Source organism: Nesoenas mayeri (genome assembly GCF_963082525.1).
Source record: "Nesoenas mayeri genome assembly, chromosome: 13".
Taxonomy (NCBI): Eukaryota; Metazoa; Chordata; class Aves; order Columbiformes; family Columbidae; genus Nesoenas; species Nesoenas mayeri.
The window spans coordinates 1,826,268-1,842,900 of record NC_137550.1 but is presented as its reverse complement, the minus strand read 5'-3'; the positions used below and the strand labels follow the sequence as shown (position 1 = coordinate 1,842,900).

Here is a 16,633-nt window from a genome sequence, read left to right as displayed (position 1 = left end):
CACACTTCTCACTCCTGATATACCTCTGAGCTGTGGCTAGATAGAGCCATGCTGGGTAGCACTTTACTCAACAAAAATTCCCACTAATTGAGGACAGAAAGTGTGTTTGTCATGGTGTGGATCTGGAAGAGCCATGGAAAACAGCAGTTAGAAATTAAGGAGGCCAATTAAGCAGCCAGTCAACCAGTGTCCCCTTGTGCTTGTAAGTGGAGTGTGTCCTCCTGCATGTCCTTAGGGGATACCTGGGGAAGGTCACTTAGGTGGGTGAAGCAGGAGAGTGCTTCAGGAAAGGTCTTTAAGTCGTTGCTCATTACATTCCTCCTCTGGCAATGGCTTTGCTTTTATGACCTGCCCTTCTGTGCCTGTCATGTGTAGTGGAAGGTGTGTTTAGAAGCTGAAATTTCCATACTATTTAACCCCATTGTGCCCTTTGCTTTCTTGTCTCTCCTGACCCTAAACTCCAATATGGAACAGGCTCAGAAGGAATGAGAAGTAGGTATGGTTGGAGATGAAGCCATGAGCAGTGTCTCCGGGTGAATGAATGTAGGTGAGGTAGCTGAGCAGTGGCTCTGTGGGGAGGCAGTGGGGTCAGCGCAGGCAGGTGTGTGGTGCTCAGGAGAGGGTCATTGTGTGATGGGGAGCTGGCAGCCCTGTAGCTAGAAGACAGGCGAGTCGTTGTGGGGGTAGGTACTGGCAAACAAGGGAGAAGACGACTGGCGAGGGGCATGTTAGAAGAAGAGGGTGGGGGGCAAAGAAGTGGGCAGACAGGGGTGCAAGAAGGTCTGAAGAGCCCGGGCTCAGGGAGCGAGCATAGGCGAGTCGTGGCAGGGGAAGTGGGTCGGGGTAAGGTGAGGAGGGGAGGGCGTGTGGAGGGCAGGGGGTGTTTAGGAGGGGAAGTGGGCAGGAGGCCGGGCAGGGTTAAGCAGGTGAGTGTTCCCAAGGAAGTGGGCACGGGGCTGGGGCAGGCGGCGAGGGGGTGCCCCGGGGGCGGGAGGTGCCGCATCGCCGGCGGCTCCGCCCGGGCCGCGGGGCAGCCCAAGGGCCGCGATTCCCGGCAGGGCGGCGGGGGGCGGGCGGGAGGCGGCTCCGATAAAGGGCCGGGCGCCGGCCGGCGCGGGCAGAGCGGAGCGGTTCCGGCAGCGGTGGCTATGGGGATGCTCAACCTGCCGGGCTTCCTCTCCTGCGGGAAGAAGAAGGTGAGGCGGCCGGGGGGTGGCTGGCCCAGGACACCCGGACAGGTGGGGTATGGGGACAACTGGGCAGGTGTGAAAGCACCCGAGAAGGGATGCGGCCACCTGGGCGGGTGGCATATGAGGATACCTGGGCAGGTATGGAGACACCTGGGCAGGTGAGGTATGGGAATACCTGGGCAGGTGAGGTATGGGAATACCTGGGCAGGTATGGAGACACTCAGGCCAGTGATGTATGGGGACACCTATACAAGTATGAAAACACCTGGGCAGGTGGGATATTGGGGGTTTCTGGGCACATGGGATAAGGGAACACCTAGGCAAGTGTGGGTGCATCTGAGTAGGTACGGTATGGAGGTACCCAAGTAGGCATAGGGGCACTCAGGCAAGTAGGATGCAGGTGCCTGGGCAGCTGTGGGAGCACTGGGCAGGTGATGTATGGTGCACATGGCCAGGTATGAAATTATCTGGTCAGGTGAGATCCAGACAGGTGTGGGAATATGAATGCACTGGGTAGATAAAGAGGCATGAGTTAAGATCAGCACTTGGGCAGTTGTGAAAGGCACCTGGACAGGTGTTTTTAAAGTGAACTTACAGATATGTGCTGGGATGAACTTCTGAACAGGTATGGGGACACTTGGGCACATGCAGGGGCAGAATAGGGGAGTCCCCTGGAGGTGCTTCCCCCAGATCTGACAGAACAAACAATTAAGGTAGGAGCAGGGCAAAACTAACCATGAAGATATTTTGGGGGTCTTTGGTGGGACCGTCTCTCACAGGTCTATGCTGGCCTGCCAGGGATCAGCCGGACTGGCAGCCCACCTGGCTCTGCCCACCCTGTCAACCTGCCCTGCCCAGCATTACCAAGGTGCTGCTCTGGACAGAGAAATGAGGCTATAACTGCTCCATTTACCTATGGGGCGATCCTCAACCTTCCCTCTTCTTCCCTTCCAAGGACTTCAGTTTGTCAAATGAAAAAGATGCCCACGCCAGTGCCAACGATGAGAACTCGGAGCGTGGCAACTGGTCAAACAAAGGCGACTACCTGCTCTCCATGGTGGGCTACGCTGTGGGCCTGGGCAACGTCTGGCGGTTTCCCTACCTCACCTACCAGAACGGCGGAGGTACCTGTATTGAATGGCAGGGTGGGGTGGGCACACCTTGCTATCTCCAGGACAGAGGAGGGCCAGCTCCAAGAGCCAGCCCTGAGGATGGGCACATTTTATCAAAGCTGGATGTGAGCATTGCCCTTGGAAGTGGTATAGTGCCTGCTGATGGGAATGAGAAGAGGAGTAGGAGGCCTCTCTGTTTTTTGAGTGCTGGCTGAGGAGGGAAATAGTATTTACTTTTAATTGCAAACTTCCACCTGAGAATTCCAGAACTCGTCTGATTTATTCAAGATCAACTTTGCATCTTTTTGTCAACGTACCGATATCCACTACTTACCTAAACAGCTGTTCTCCCTCCTCAGTGCTTACCTCCTTGATATGCTTATAAAGAGCAATTGAATCCCCTCTCAACCTTTGTTCTGCCAGGCAAACAAGCTAAGCTGGAATAATTATCCAAGCTCAGTAATTATCCCCATCAGACAACTGGGAAGTGTGAGGCAGAGAGAGCCTCTGCCTGCTTACACAACAAACTAGTGGCAAAGCCAAATGGAGGCACTGGCTTCTCTGGCTGCTATTCCAGGGCTTTGTCTACTTGCCAGGCAATCACTGGTAATTAAAGAGAGCATAAACGCCAAGTAACTGCAGAGGACTTACTTGTATGTACTTATTTGCTCTGCCTAACAGTCATTGGAAGTTGAATTCTGGACTGTACATGCAGCACAGCCCATACAGCTGTCTGTGGAACACAAAGTGGCATTCTTGGTATAGAAGTTTTATTAGAGTGAGTTTAGCTGAGTTGCATTGGATATTGGATCTTGTTTAGGAAAACCATGCTCTCGCTTGTCCTATCTTCTGCAAAGACAAAGAAGTGTCAGTCCCTTTTGCGGAACAGGGCAGCCATTGATATATCAGGTTAATGTACACTTTAAAAGGGACTCAAACAAGTGCCATGCTGAGATGCTGTTTAACACAGGAGTCAGCCAACCATAGAAAATAATTTTCATGCTTTGACATCCAGTAGCTACTCTAACAGAGCAGTTGTAAATCTCAGCTAAGTACATGAAGAAATGGTTCTGTTCCTTTTTAAATTAAAAGCCGGAAGATGAAATAGTAAGCAGACAAAACCAATGGTGCCTACAGCTGAGCAGTGTTCAGCTTGTATGAGAGCAGTATGTCTTTAATAGTTTTTGTAAAATCCTTTTAATTCCTGTGTAAATCACTAATTCTTCTGGTAATATGTGTTTCTTCACCGAAGGTACTATTTAGTATTACAGAAAACAGGTTATAGAAACTGGCCTCTATATTCTGCAAAAAGCAAAAAAAAAGGAAAAAAAATCCCACAACAAACAAACAAAAAAACCACAGTGGGTTATTTGAGGCAAGGGGAAAAGGGGAATATAAAATGTAATAGAACTGTGGTGAATACTGAAAGATTCATTGTTTTCTCTGTGTGTGTGTTTGTGGGTTTTTGCCCTCTCTCCTCTCAGGTGCTTTCCTAATCCCATACAGTCTGATGTTGGCATTAGCTGGCTTGCCCTTATTTTTCATGGAATGTTCCCTTGGGCAGTTTGCCAGTCTAGGACCAATTTCCATGTGGAGAATATTACCGTTGTTTCAAGGTTGGTATTACGTTTCCGTATTTTTTTTTCTAGTGATAAAGTAATTAATTCTAGTAATAAATGAGTTAATGATTTCTTCACAAAGTTGCTAATTCTGAAAGGAAGTTTTATTAATGATTCTCCTCATGGCATGCAGTATACCACCTTAACTGTAGTTCTCCAGGCAGAAGGCAATGCCTGTTTGCTGTGTGAGGAAAACCATCAGTTAAACACCTGGTGCCACGTGCAACAGATAGAAAATCATATTTAGAAGTTAACTTTTATCACTGCTTCTTTATACTTTATGTCCTATGTAGCTTGCAAGTTCACTGTTGGATGGGCTAATTCTGTATTGGGCTGTCAGGATTGGCACAGGCACGTGGCTCTGATTGCTTGATGCAATTCTGTGCATTCATTCAACTCGCTGCCTTGGGAGTCATATGCTGGTATCATAAAATAGGCTAGACTCCAGCTTTGTAAGGTGCCTCTTGTGATAACATAAATGGTTGTGTTCTGTAGTGGTAGTTTACCTTTCTCCGTGAGGGACTGAATTTTAAAGTGAAGATTTCTGTGTTTGGAAACAATTAACCATGTGCTTTACTCACTCGTATCTGTCCGGGTCCTGTACCGATGGGTGGAAAGAGCTATGTAATTGGTCTTGTTTGTCCTCTTTCCCTACCAGGGGAATTCATGTAGGAACAGGGAAGTTTCTTTATAATGCAACAGGAATTTCACCTGCCGCCTTCTACAGAAACAAAAGGGATTACAGTCTGGCTGGTTGCCTGAATGCTTACGCTTTTTGCCAGCAGACACAATCTTTCACGAGAGCACTGCATTTAACTTTAAAGCAAAAGTCTATTGACACAGCAAATCTCTTGTGTATCTGTGAAGATATAAACTTAAATATAGTCTCCAAGATGACTGGGACAGTTTGGCAGACTTTCCCAAACTTGCAGAACAAAGTTCGTATTAACAAAGGAGGAGAACAGTATTGTTGATACAGATTTACTGTTCTGTGTTCCTTATCATTTATTGGCAAAACTATACATTGCAATGGGATCTTTAAAATGGCTTGGTCAGTCATAGTTGTTGTATAGTTTGTTTTATGTTACTAAACAATCAGAACCTCCCACTGAACTGGAGGTAAACAAAATACTGAATTTTTCCTTTGGACGTGGACTTAGCAACTAGTCCAATTTTCCTGTGGGCCTGATTCAAGCTCTCTGTCAAACCACACTTGAGATGGTCAGTTTGGATCACAAGCCTCCCTTCATGGCTTCACTCTTTCCATGTTTGACTGTTGTTAAAATTATTTTAAAAAACAAACAAATGAAAAATTATTTCAACTTCTTCCCAAGTAGCCTTTTAAAAGTCAAGTGAAGGCCATTCTTTTCTTTTTTTCTTTTTCTTTCAGCCAAGTCTGGGTTAGTTAAGACATTGTGTCTTTCTCTTTCCTAGGAGTGGGCATCACGATGGTCATCATCTCAACGTTTGTGGCTATTTACTACAATGTTATCATTGCTTATGCGCTCTACTACTTATTTGCCTCATTTCAAAAAGTGCTGCCATGGTCAGACTGTTTTTCCTGGGCAGATGAGTTCTGCAGCAAAACACAATTAGGTATTGTATTTAACAGACAGAGTTTAATATTACTGGTTTGAATACTCGTACTTTGTACTGTTTTCTGGGAGAAATAACAGAAGCAAGACAGCTACCCATGGCTTGAAAAGTCCTTCCTGGAGTTTTGTCTCTGAACACACTGGTGTGATGCTTGTCTGATTACCTGCAGTTCTGGATGTCTGGAAAATCTACAGAAAACTGGGCTGAAACCTCCTTGTTGGATCCTTCATTCTTCTTTAAACTCTAAGGTTTCTTCTAGTACATACACTCCCTGGAAATACTGCATTCCCATTTCAGCAGGCTTCACGGCAAGGAAAACACCTTCCTTACCTGCAGCAAGAGCATTGCTATATAGCTTTTATTGAGCATTCTTTCATTACCCTTTGCCTCCCCAGTGGCTGTGGTAATCCTGAGCACCGGTGGGGCACTGGGTTCACACCAGAATAACTCTTTAGAACATATCTCCATGTTATTGTTCTTGATGTTTGGCAGTACATGTACTGCCAAACATTTGTTATCTCGCCAGTTTCCATATCAGACCAGTAAAAGGCAAAAGGTGAAGCTGGTGAGATAACTATTAATTAGCAGCTGGAAATGTGTTGCCAAGTGTTAATGTAATTGTAATTCACTTAACCATATATCTGAAAATATCTTCTAAGATTCATAGTTTCATAAAATGAAGTTGAGATGCTTTATTTAACAAAAAGTTGACATTTGCTTATGGGCTAAACAAAAATACTTTAGTTCACAATTTGTAAGTGCTGTCCTGAAATAGGCTTCAACAAGACTTCCAGTAAATGCTGACACAGTGTTCTTTATTGTATATTCTGGAAAAAAAAAAAAAATCACAATGCCGAAAAATCAAATAGGACCCATCCCCCACTAAGGAAAATATTTAAAGAGTTCTAGTAAATCCTCTGCCACAATAAAATGAAGTTGTTATAGGATGATCTGTGTGTGACCTTGGTTTGGGACAAAGGTTTTCACAGAATAGCTGAGGCTACAATCTTTACTATCCTCAATTCTGATTTGCAAGTATTCTTCACAATAAGTGAAAGGTGACGCTGAGCACACCAGATCCTTGGTGTTTTGATTTACAGTCAAAGTAACTATGTCACAGCTGTAAGTGATAGTTCAGGTTTGTTTCTAAATGTTGTTAGTAGGCAAAATGAAGCTGTAACTCTTTCAAAAACATATTTGCTGTAATAGTCTTATTTTTATAATAGTCATCACTGCGTTTACAATCCCCTTTCATCACTTGCTTGCTTTCTTCCAGTAAGTGACTGCAATGCAACCTTAGATGGACAAATCATTCATGCAAACTACTCATTCATCATAAACAACAATCTCACATGTATAAACGGCACCATGAACTACAAACCAGGGCAATTTCCCAGTGAGCAATACTGGAAGTAAGTAAATGTTTTAAAGAAATGGCTGAAAATGCTTTTATTACACATTGTGGTTTTGAATATATCTTCTATTTTTGTCTTATCTTGCTGTCCAGAAACAGTCCAGTCAAAGGGGGTGGGCAGACAAATCTGTACAGAGGAGACTTAAAATTTAATTGATGAGTCTGGGCCCCTAAGACAAAAATTAAAAAACAGAGAGAAGCAAATGAGTAAACCTGTAACAAATTGAAAAATAATCCAGCTAAAGATGTTTTCTTCTCTGAAGTCCTGGTAGGAACTATTTAACATCTTTATGTATAGTCTAGAGGTTTTTTTCAGGAGCTACTATGCAAAATATATTCACATATATTCTGAATCTGAGCCTGTTGTGAAAATGCCATTTCCTTAGCCACATGGTGGCTCATGTTTCATGTTGCTTGGGCTTCTGGGAACTGATTCTTCTTATGGACTCTTCTCTTGGTGACAGAATTTCACAGTTAACATGAAAGAGCTTAGGTAGTTCTGATGGGTGATATATGGAGAGTTTGAGGGGCTGATAGCTTTTAAAGAGGGGAAAACTGTAGTTAAATATTCAGTTTGTCAATGCCAATTATGCACTTCTAACCACATATTCATGGAAGCGCCTACAGGGTCTTGTAATATCTGCAGAAACCGGCTCGTTTCCCTCCAAGAAGTGGCTGAAGAACATGTGCTGTTGCCACTCTTCTCATTGCAGTGTTTTGTGCTTTCAGTAAAGTGGCTCTTCAGCGCTCGAGTGGGTTGGACGAGACTGGTGGCATCGTGTGGTACCTGGCTCTCTGCCTCCTCCTGTCTTGGATAATTGTTGGAGCTGCATTGTTTAAAGGAATAAAATCTTCTGGAAAGGTAAGTTAGGAAGAGCCAGTAGCAGACTTCTGGCCTGATCCTACCCTTCCAATGTAGGCTGGACCTGAGGAAGGGTTAGCACAAGGCAGGATGCAGTTCCTAACCCACTACCCTCTGCTTGACTCAGCATTAGACTTACTTTCTGCCCCTTGGCTTCATAACTGTTACATAAAATGTGAGTAAGGTGCTGATTACTTAACACACAGGTGTCCTAGCTTCACCAGCGCTGCCATGTATTTGGGGATCTTGCTGTCACGCAGGTGTTTCCAGCTGAGTTTTGGCAGTCACTCAGCCTGTTATGGCAGACATGTGCATGTAACTGCACAGGCGCACACCCTGGGAACACCCGGTAATTATTTGTACCTCCAGACTGGTTGAGATGTTTGGACAGTACAGGTCAAGTCCTGCCAAGAGATGTGTGTGTGCAGGTTCCTGTCAGATTGTGAAATGTTATTTGTACTTAAGATTTCAAGCTACTTTTAGGGACCAGGTCCCTAGGTGCCTGTTTTCAGGCTCTTGACTCTGCTAAGCTTCCATTTCCACATGCTGGAGCATGGTTGCCTGGAGTTTTCCCTGGGCTAGGTCAACTCCTCTCCAGACTTCGGGCAGGCTCAATTTTATTCTTCTTTGCCTGAGGCCCTTTTCTTGGTTTAGTTCCTCCTCGTGCTCCTTTTTTACCTCCATGTTGCATCTCCATTGCTTACCTCCTCAGTCTCTGCTGCCTTCATTCTTTCTCTCTTTCTCTCATCCTTCCTGCACTGTTTTGTTTTTTTTTTCTCTTTCCCCTCTTCATTCCTTTTGTCACTGTGCCTTTCCATGATTCCTTGTTGCCTGTCTTCCTTTCCCAAGTCTGATGTCTCTTTCTGTTCTGCTTTCTATTTGGAGCTTTCTGCCCTATGTCTCAGCACTGCAGGGTGGAGCATCTGTGCTTACCCAGCCACAGTTTTCTGCTGCATGGCTCCTCTCAAACTCACATTCTTTGGGTTCCTGTCAATTGGCTCTTCCTGTTGTCACTTCTCTTCTGGCACAAAGGTAAGCATCTTTGAGAAGCAAGGTAAGACTCAGAAGAATCTGGCTGGGCAGGAACAAGGCAAAGATGAAGAGCGGAGAAAATTGACTATTCCGGACAAATATGTAGCAGGTCTTCAGAAATGGCAGACTCACCATATGATGGTGCAATGCTATGGCTTGGTGTAACCAGCAGTACTGGGTCAATTATCTCTGTGTAACACTGAAACTGAGACTCAAGTAACAAGGGTATTATTGAACGTAACCTGCATGATAATAGCACTGCTTAGCCCTGTTCCTGGCCTGAATCCCATCGCACTAGAAATAGTGTAAACAACAAAAAAGATCTGTGTGTGGGAGAACCTAAAAGTCCTCATTCCCAGTAAAGAAAGCTTCCAGGATGGCTGCCTTTTTTTTTTTTCCCAGTCTCAGAAGGAGATTATTTTATCCCGGTAACCTAATTTTGACTGGTGTTCGGTTAGCTTTTGCTAGAAGCATGCCTAGCAAGAGACCTCCAGGGTAGCTGAGTTAAGAACTTGCTATAGGAGTAAATCATATCAGAAAGTACATTTCTGAAACTGGCCAACTCCTATCTGAAAAGTGTATATGTGTCTTGGGCCTTCTGCTTCTGCTGGAATGCAGCTCCAGAACCGGCTAAGCCAGATGGTTTTGTGCTTGGGATGTGTTCACTTCCCTGGTCGCCTGTTTATCATTTGTACCAGAAGACCTTAGCCTAAAACCCAGCCTTTCCTCCTGCATGGAGGTCTGTGCATTCCCTTCCTTCTAATATGTGTCCCTGCACTTCATTCTGCAGGTTGTCTACTTTACTGCACTCTTCCCATATGTCATCCTGCTCATCTTGCTGGTGCGTGGTGTCACCCTGGAAGGTGCTCTCGATGGCATTGAATACTACATTGGGAGACAGTCCAACATCACCAAGCTGATGGAGGCAGAGGTGAGAGGTAGTGCCAGCCCCGGAAATGTGACACAGTTCTGCGGTTCTACATGCTTGCCACTTGCAGAGCAACTTTCTTATCCACGCAGGTTCTGTATTTTTTCAGCAACCCCTAGCTCTATTGGAAGTCCAAGCCTCTATTCTATCTACTCTCAACCTAAAAAATAGACACCCTCAGCCTCCTCCCTGCCACACCAGGTAGTGGTAACTGTGATGTTGTCCCTAAGCAGATCTCAGAGGTCATGTTGGAGTTTCATCCTAGCAAGGCCTGCTGAGAAAGTTCTTGCTGTGGGATCAGGTGTTGCTCTCACATGCCCACTAGCTTTTTTTGCTGATAATTTCAGGGAACTTAAGCAGAAGGTCGGAGGGATCTCTGAGTTTGAAATTCAGGCTGTGCCTTGCCCAGGAAACTAGCTTGGGAAATTAGGAGGACCAGGAAGGGCACCTTGTGCAAAGGAAGCCTGGATTTTTGGTTCTGACTCATGCCAACATTAGTTTAGTTTTACCAAAAGCAGACATTAAGCATGCTATGTACTTGTAGTATTTTTCGTGAGCATTTGGCTTTAACTGAGGGACTGCAGCAGAGGTAAAAATAGTTTGTCTGGATTATGGTGTGAGGACAATAAGTGGGAGAGCACATGAAAGTCCTCACACTTGCAACCCAGTCCTGGTTTTCCTTATTCATTGGCACTGTGACAAGATTAATATCTTGACAACCTGCATATGTGAATGACTTGAATCTGTTCTTCAGGGTTAGCTCAATAAGATTTAAATATTTGGCAACACACTTGGGATGTGTCCTTCAGAAATCAAAGAAGATATTGTCTGTGCTTTAGATTGCAAGGTCATGAACGTCCTATATCCCATCTGCTCTGCAACTCATGTGAAATACAATTAGACGTTCAAGCTAAATGTAGAAAAACCCTGGAGCTTTAACAGAGGGCAGACTTAAATGTTTACGACATGTGCTGTATGTAATACAGTAATTCCCATGTTTTTGTTTCTGGTAGGTTTGGAAAGATGCAGCCACACAGATATTCTACTCCCTGTCTGTGGCATGGGGTGGACTTGTTGCTTTGTCTTCATACAATAAATTCAACAACAACTGCTACTCAGATGCTATTTTAGTTTGTGTAACCAACTGCCTCACCAGTGTATTTGCTGGGTTTGCGATATTCTCCATCTTGGGACATATGGCATTTGTGTCTAAGAGACCAGTGTCGGAGGTTGTGGACTCAGGTAGGCTGATCGTCATGCTGTCATTATCAGGACTCGCTTTGCCCAAGGCGTGACAATAACCTCCTTCTTTCCACGACTTTCCAGGATTTGATCTGGCATTTGTAGCCTACCCAGAGGCTCTCTCCAGGTTACCAGTTTCTCCTCTGTGGTCCTTCTTGTTTTTCTTCATGCTGCTGCTCTTGGGCCTTGACTCCCAGTTTGCCACCGTAGGTGAGTGGGGTTTTAAGTGACCCATGGCTTTTCAAATGACCATTACCTGTCTTAATTATGCTGCTTAAAACCCACACTTCTTCCTTTTCAGAAACACTTACAACTACCATACAAGATATATATCCCAAAGTGATGAAAAGATTAAGAATCCCTGTAACTCTGGGTGTGTGCATATTGCTCTTCTTTCTTGGTCTTGTATGTGTTACTCAGGTAAGACATTAAAATATTTTTTGGCAGTGAGTTTGGTTACGTTGCAAGTGATGAACTCAAATAAAAATATCCTTTCCCGCTGTTCATGTTTGCATGGATTGATCTTAAATTCTGCCAGTGTGCCTGAACATGCAAATAATAAATTCTCAGAGGGAAGCCAGAAGCACCTAAGGTTTTCTGTGATTATCGAACTGAGATGTGCTTTTAAATAGAAGGCCTGTGAACTGTCAACCTGATGTATTGCTCCCCAGTTAAGGAGGTTATTTGTGTAATCTCAAGCATCTACATACAGCGTCTGTGCAGTTCTGCGGGTACAACTAATAGATGCCGATGGGATCTTCTTGTTCAAAACTGACTTCTCAAATCCTGTCCTGTCTGGTAACGGCCTATTCACGTCATAAAAACCTACTGTTTTGCAAGTGTCAGTGACTGTATGGTTACTTCTCCTGTATGTGCATATATATATATATATATATGCACATACATAAAGATAATATTAAGCATACTGTGTAAAATTTCTTGGGACAATTGCTTTCCAGGATGTGAAGGTTCACTGTAATTGCATCCATGCAGATTTATATATGCAATTAGACTGAGAATGTGAAGAGATAATTCTGGTGAATAGACAGTTGTAAAGTCAAGTTAAGCCCATAAGTTATAAAACATGACAGAAGTTATAAAACATCACGGAAGCTTGCAAACAACTTAGTACACAAGAGTGCGAAATGGCTTAAAGCTTATTTTCTGCTCTGTGATCCTGCTACTGCATGCTGGTGTTTAAACCTGTGGAAAACCTGTGTGTGTAGTATACAGGCCTACCAGAACTGATAACTGGTATAGCTGTTGCTGTAGCTCAGTATTAAAACTTCAGCAGCAGCTTTAAGACAGTTAAGTTCCAAATTTACATTTTGCTCTTGGCTGTCTGGAGGTACTTTAGAATCATAGAATCCTTTTGGTTGGAAAAGACCTTTAAGATCATCATGTCCAACCATTAACCTTGCACTGTCAAGTCTGCCTCTAAACTATGTGACTAAGAACTTCATCTACATGTCTTTTAAATCCCTCCAGGGATGGTGACTCCAGTGCTTTCCCCGTTCCAATGCCTGACAACCATTTCCATGAAGAAGTTTTTCCTAATATCCAATCTGAACCTTCCCTGGCTCAACTTATGGCCATTTCCTCTTGCCCTAAAACTTCGCATACGCATGTCATGTTATTAGTATACAGATCTATGGTATTTTGTCAGATGTGCTTTTCAATTTTACATAGAGATATTTAAATGAAATAATGTTCATAAATGTGTACTTAACCTAGAGAACTGAGAATTTAAAAAACTCAGATTGGTGATTAGTTAAGCTCTCTTGAACAATGCAGTTCGTTTTATTTGCATAAATACATTTCTTGTAATGGGTACAATTTTATCTCTTTATTGCTTGTTCTACAGGCAGGAATTTACTGGGTTAACCTAATAGATCACTTTTGTGCTGGATGGGGAATCCTTATTGCAGCTGTACTGGAGATAATAGGCATCGTCTACATTTATGGTAAATTGCTTGCATTGAAAATCTATTATTTGACTACATAGTCCCAGGCACAGTGTATAATAAACACTAATTACCACAATAAAGCATTTATAACTTAACTGGCCAAAAAGCTTTAACAGGAACCAAGAACTGGATAAAATGACCTTGACTGTTGCCTTACTTCTATCCCCTCTGAGTAACCACACCTGCAAGGGAGGCACCTGCTTTACCATGCTCCTTATGATTGTCTTTCAACAGGAGGAAACAGGTTCATTGAAGATATTGAAATGATGATTGGAAAGAAGAGCTGTTTATTCTGGATGTGGTGGAGAATGTGCTGGTTTTTTGTTACTCCTGCGCTGTTAATGGTGAGTGTAGATGACTGGGTTGTGTTAGCGTGACAGAACTTAGTGACTGGATCTTGAAGAGGTTTCCACGTGAAGATTCAGGGCTGAATGCCCAGGCTCTGTGTATAAACATGTGGTATGGCAGTGACAGTGAAGCAAACTATGTGCTATCTATGTTTTCTAATACATTCCACTCCTCCTTGGGTCCTCTCCAGGAGAGGCTGGACCTTCAGATCAGTTGCTAGTAAGCTGGGTCTACACTCTGAGGACTAACACAGAGCAGCCAGATTGTCTATCTTAGCTAGATTATCTTCATTTCAGACTGTGAGAAAATGTTTTGACAACCTAGATTTTTCTCATTGGAGGAAAATTCCATTTTCAGGACAGATCCCTGGCTTAGCTTTGCTCTTTGGGTATCCAGCTGCTCCCTTGTCTAAGACTTTTTTACATCCTGTCACGTCTCAGTTTTTTGTTACTCCTGTACTTCTAATTGTGAGTGTAGGTGGTTGGATTATGTTTTATGAGATAATTTACTAACATCCCAAATCCAGCAGCAGTGGCAAGTCACTCTGCCCAGCATTTAAATTGTCCAGTCTACAATTCAGAAAATGCTGCCCCTGGAATACCTGATTTCTGCAGCAATATTTACCAACAGTTAATCTTAGATTCTTTCCTATATTCCTGTAAATAACGGAATATGGGAACACATAAAACAAACAGAGAAAGGTACTGGGCTCATCCAGCAATGTATATATTTTCCAACATAAGATTTCAACATAACCCAGAATCAAATTCTGTTTAAACACTGATGTACTTTAAGTTTTAGGGTGCATATCTGTGTCATTTTCAGTCCTGTCCTTCAGTCTTACTGCTTGGCCATGACTGAACAACAATCCTGCACAACTGTTCTTACACTCAGAAAGCAAGAGGGAACTGTGCAAAATTTGTAGGTAGCAAGTTCAAGTTGGCTGGAAATTGACTTTCCTCTCGTAAATCTTCTTGCCTTTTTTTTAATAGGCAATTTTGGTCTGGTCTTTGGTCACGTTTTCACCTCCCACTTATGGCTCGGTGTCATATCCAGACTGGGGAACCGCTGTTGGCTGGTGCATGATCATCTTCTGCATCATTTGGATTCCCATTGTTGCTGTTGTAAAAATAGTTAAAGCTGAAGGAAACCTTTGTCAGGTAAGGCCACAAAAAAGTCGTTATAGCCTCAAATCTTTATTTCCTTGGCATTATCAAGAACACTTGTGCATTCTTCTCAAAAACATGTTTGGTATTTTGAGGTTTTCATTAATTGGATTTGTAGAAAAAACACATCTCTGGTGGTTGAATCAGAGGCAAATTTACCCTACTGTCCACACACACATTCAAAAGTCATTTTCATAGTTTCTGTTATTATTCCAGCTGCTTTAAATTCTCTGAAGAATTTTTATCCCTATATCATTTTCAAGGCTTTTGCCTCCCATTCCTCACAGGAATGAGCAAGTGCAGGATTTGAGGTATGGTCTCCTCACCAAGCTTTCCAGAGAGTCTTGTTGGTCACAGATTTCATTGTTTGCTTGACTTCGGTGTCTGGAATCCACTGAACCCAGAGACATTTGGAATTATTTTAAAAAACTTCTATTTGTTTGCCATTTATTGAGTTGCAGGGAAAATCTAGAGTTACAGCTTTACTGAACTTTACCAATAGCCCAAACCAAGGTAAAACGTCAAATGCCTCTTGTTTTTTTTTACTTTCCAGCGCATTGTAAGCTGCTGCAGACCTGCTGCAAACTGGGGTCCCTACCTGGCATGTAACCGAGGAGAAAGATACAGCCATGTTGTAGATCCCAAAAAGGAAAAGGATCATGAGATTCCTACTGTGTCTGCCTTTGTATACAGTCAACAATGAGATGGCCGTTTGGATGTCAACTTTTTAACATATCTGTGGGGTTTGTTTTTTTTTCTTTAACTGTGAGAAAGTGCCAAAGCAAAACAGCAACAACAAAAAGCGAATCAACCCTCTGTCCTTCAAAGCCTAGCCCCCAAACCATAGTGAGCCAGATTATTTCTTTTTAGTGCTGTGTGTTTGGGGAGAAACAGGTGAATTAGACACTAGGATCTCCCCAGATATTTAGGTTGAGGGGGCAGGAAAATGCATTGCAGGCTCCCCAGGCTGATGGACTGGGCATGCTTAACCCCATCCAACCTGTATCCAGCTGGACTGCAGATACTGGTGTGGAAGAGAATAAAGACACATTTTGGTTGTCCCCAGCTACAGGGAATTTGAACCAAAATGTGCTGTGCTTGCATGCCCCAATGTGCTGCGCGCAGCTGCTACCTTTGCTGTGCTTTGCCATCCCCAGCGGTGTGCAGACAGCAGAAGGGGAACGGGTGTGCTGCTGCCTGGCACTGTGTAGCTCAGGGAACTCGAACAATTTTTCTCTGTCTAAGCCTTGCTCAGTGCTGTGAGGCTCCTCAGGATTTGATGTAGACTACACGGTGTTGTGTTTTTTGTCTGTGCATCTAAATGTTGAGTGGCAAAAAAACTGCCATCACAGGAAAGGCGTCCTTAACATGGCGAAAAGCAGGCTTTTTCTATTTCTCATTATTCCCCTTGGGATCCTCAAAGAGACATATTTTGTGTCATGCCCCATGCTCAGCACATTCATCTGTCTATAATTCAAAAGTCCTGTGTTTCCATATGCTGTCATTAGATGCTGCAGGATGAAATAGTCACCACTGAATTCTGATGTGTCTGTTCTCCTACACTCACCGAGACTTCACCCGTCAGTTTGTCCTCTGCATCTTTGACTCAGGCTTGTGTTTTCCCTTCCAAAGGAGACCCAACGTGCTTTTTAAAGATCCAAACAGTGTTATTGGTGTTGTGGCAGAGCCAACAGAAGCAGAACTTTACCCCAAGTGAAGGTTATAACTGCCTTGTAGTGCTATTACTCCAAAATTTGCTGAAATAAGGGGATTATTAAAAAGTTAGGAAGTTTGTAATGCATTTGGGAACACAGACTTATGCTTCTACCTAGGCCCTAGTGAGTTAGGTTAAGAGAACCTGACTTCACTCATAACACAAATGAATTCCTGATAAAGAAAAAAAGACCAATGGATTGAATGAATCCATTCCATGTGCTGAGAAATGCCTCTCCTACTGTGACAACGGTTCCTTGGGAACAGTGCAGCACTGTCGCTTCTTCTCAGGGCTTTGTCACTGTTTCTTGACATGAAGGAGTGTGGATAGTGGCTTGTTGCCCAAGCTACACACCTTGGTGTATGTTTTATAGTGATGTTTTTGTGAGAAATCAATACTTTATGGCAAATGAAATGTGATAAGTGATTCTCAGTTTTTAATGG

The 16,633-nt window shown here is 43.4% G+C and overlaps 1 protein-coding gene across 1 annotated transcript; it reads left to right on the top strand.

Annotated features, from left to right (window-relative positions):
• Positions 1-1,148: 1,148 nt before the first annotated feature.
• Positions 1,149-15,179, top strand: SLC6A14 (solute carrier family 6 member 14; the record flags this gene model as incomplete). The annotated part of the gene is made up of 14 exons (XM_080352522.1): positions 1,149-1,196; positions 2,146-2,314; positions 3,787-3,918; positions 5,356-5,517; positions 6,794-6,929; positions 7,661-7,793; positions 9,616-9,756; positions 10,767-10,995; positions 11,080-11,205; positions 11,297-11,415; positions 12,860-12,959; positions 13,197-13,306; positions 14,303-14,470; positions 15,030-15,179. The coding sequence occupies 14 exons, from the start codon at positions 1,149-1,151 to the stop codon at positions 15,177-15,179; spliced, it is 1,923 nt and encodes a 640-aa protein (XP_080208648.1).
• Positions 15,180-16,633: the final 1,454 nt, after the last annotated feature.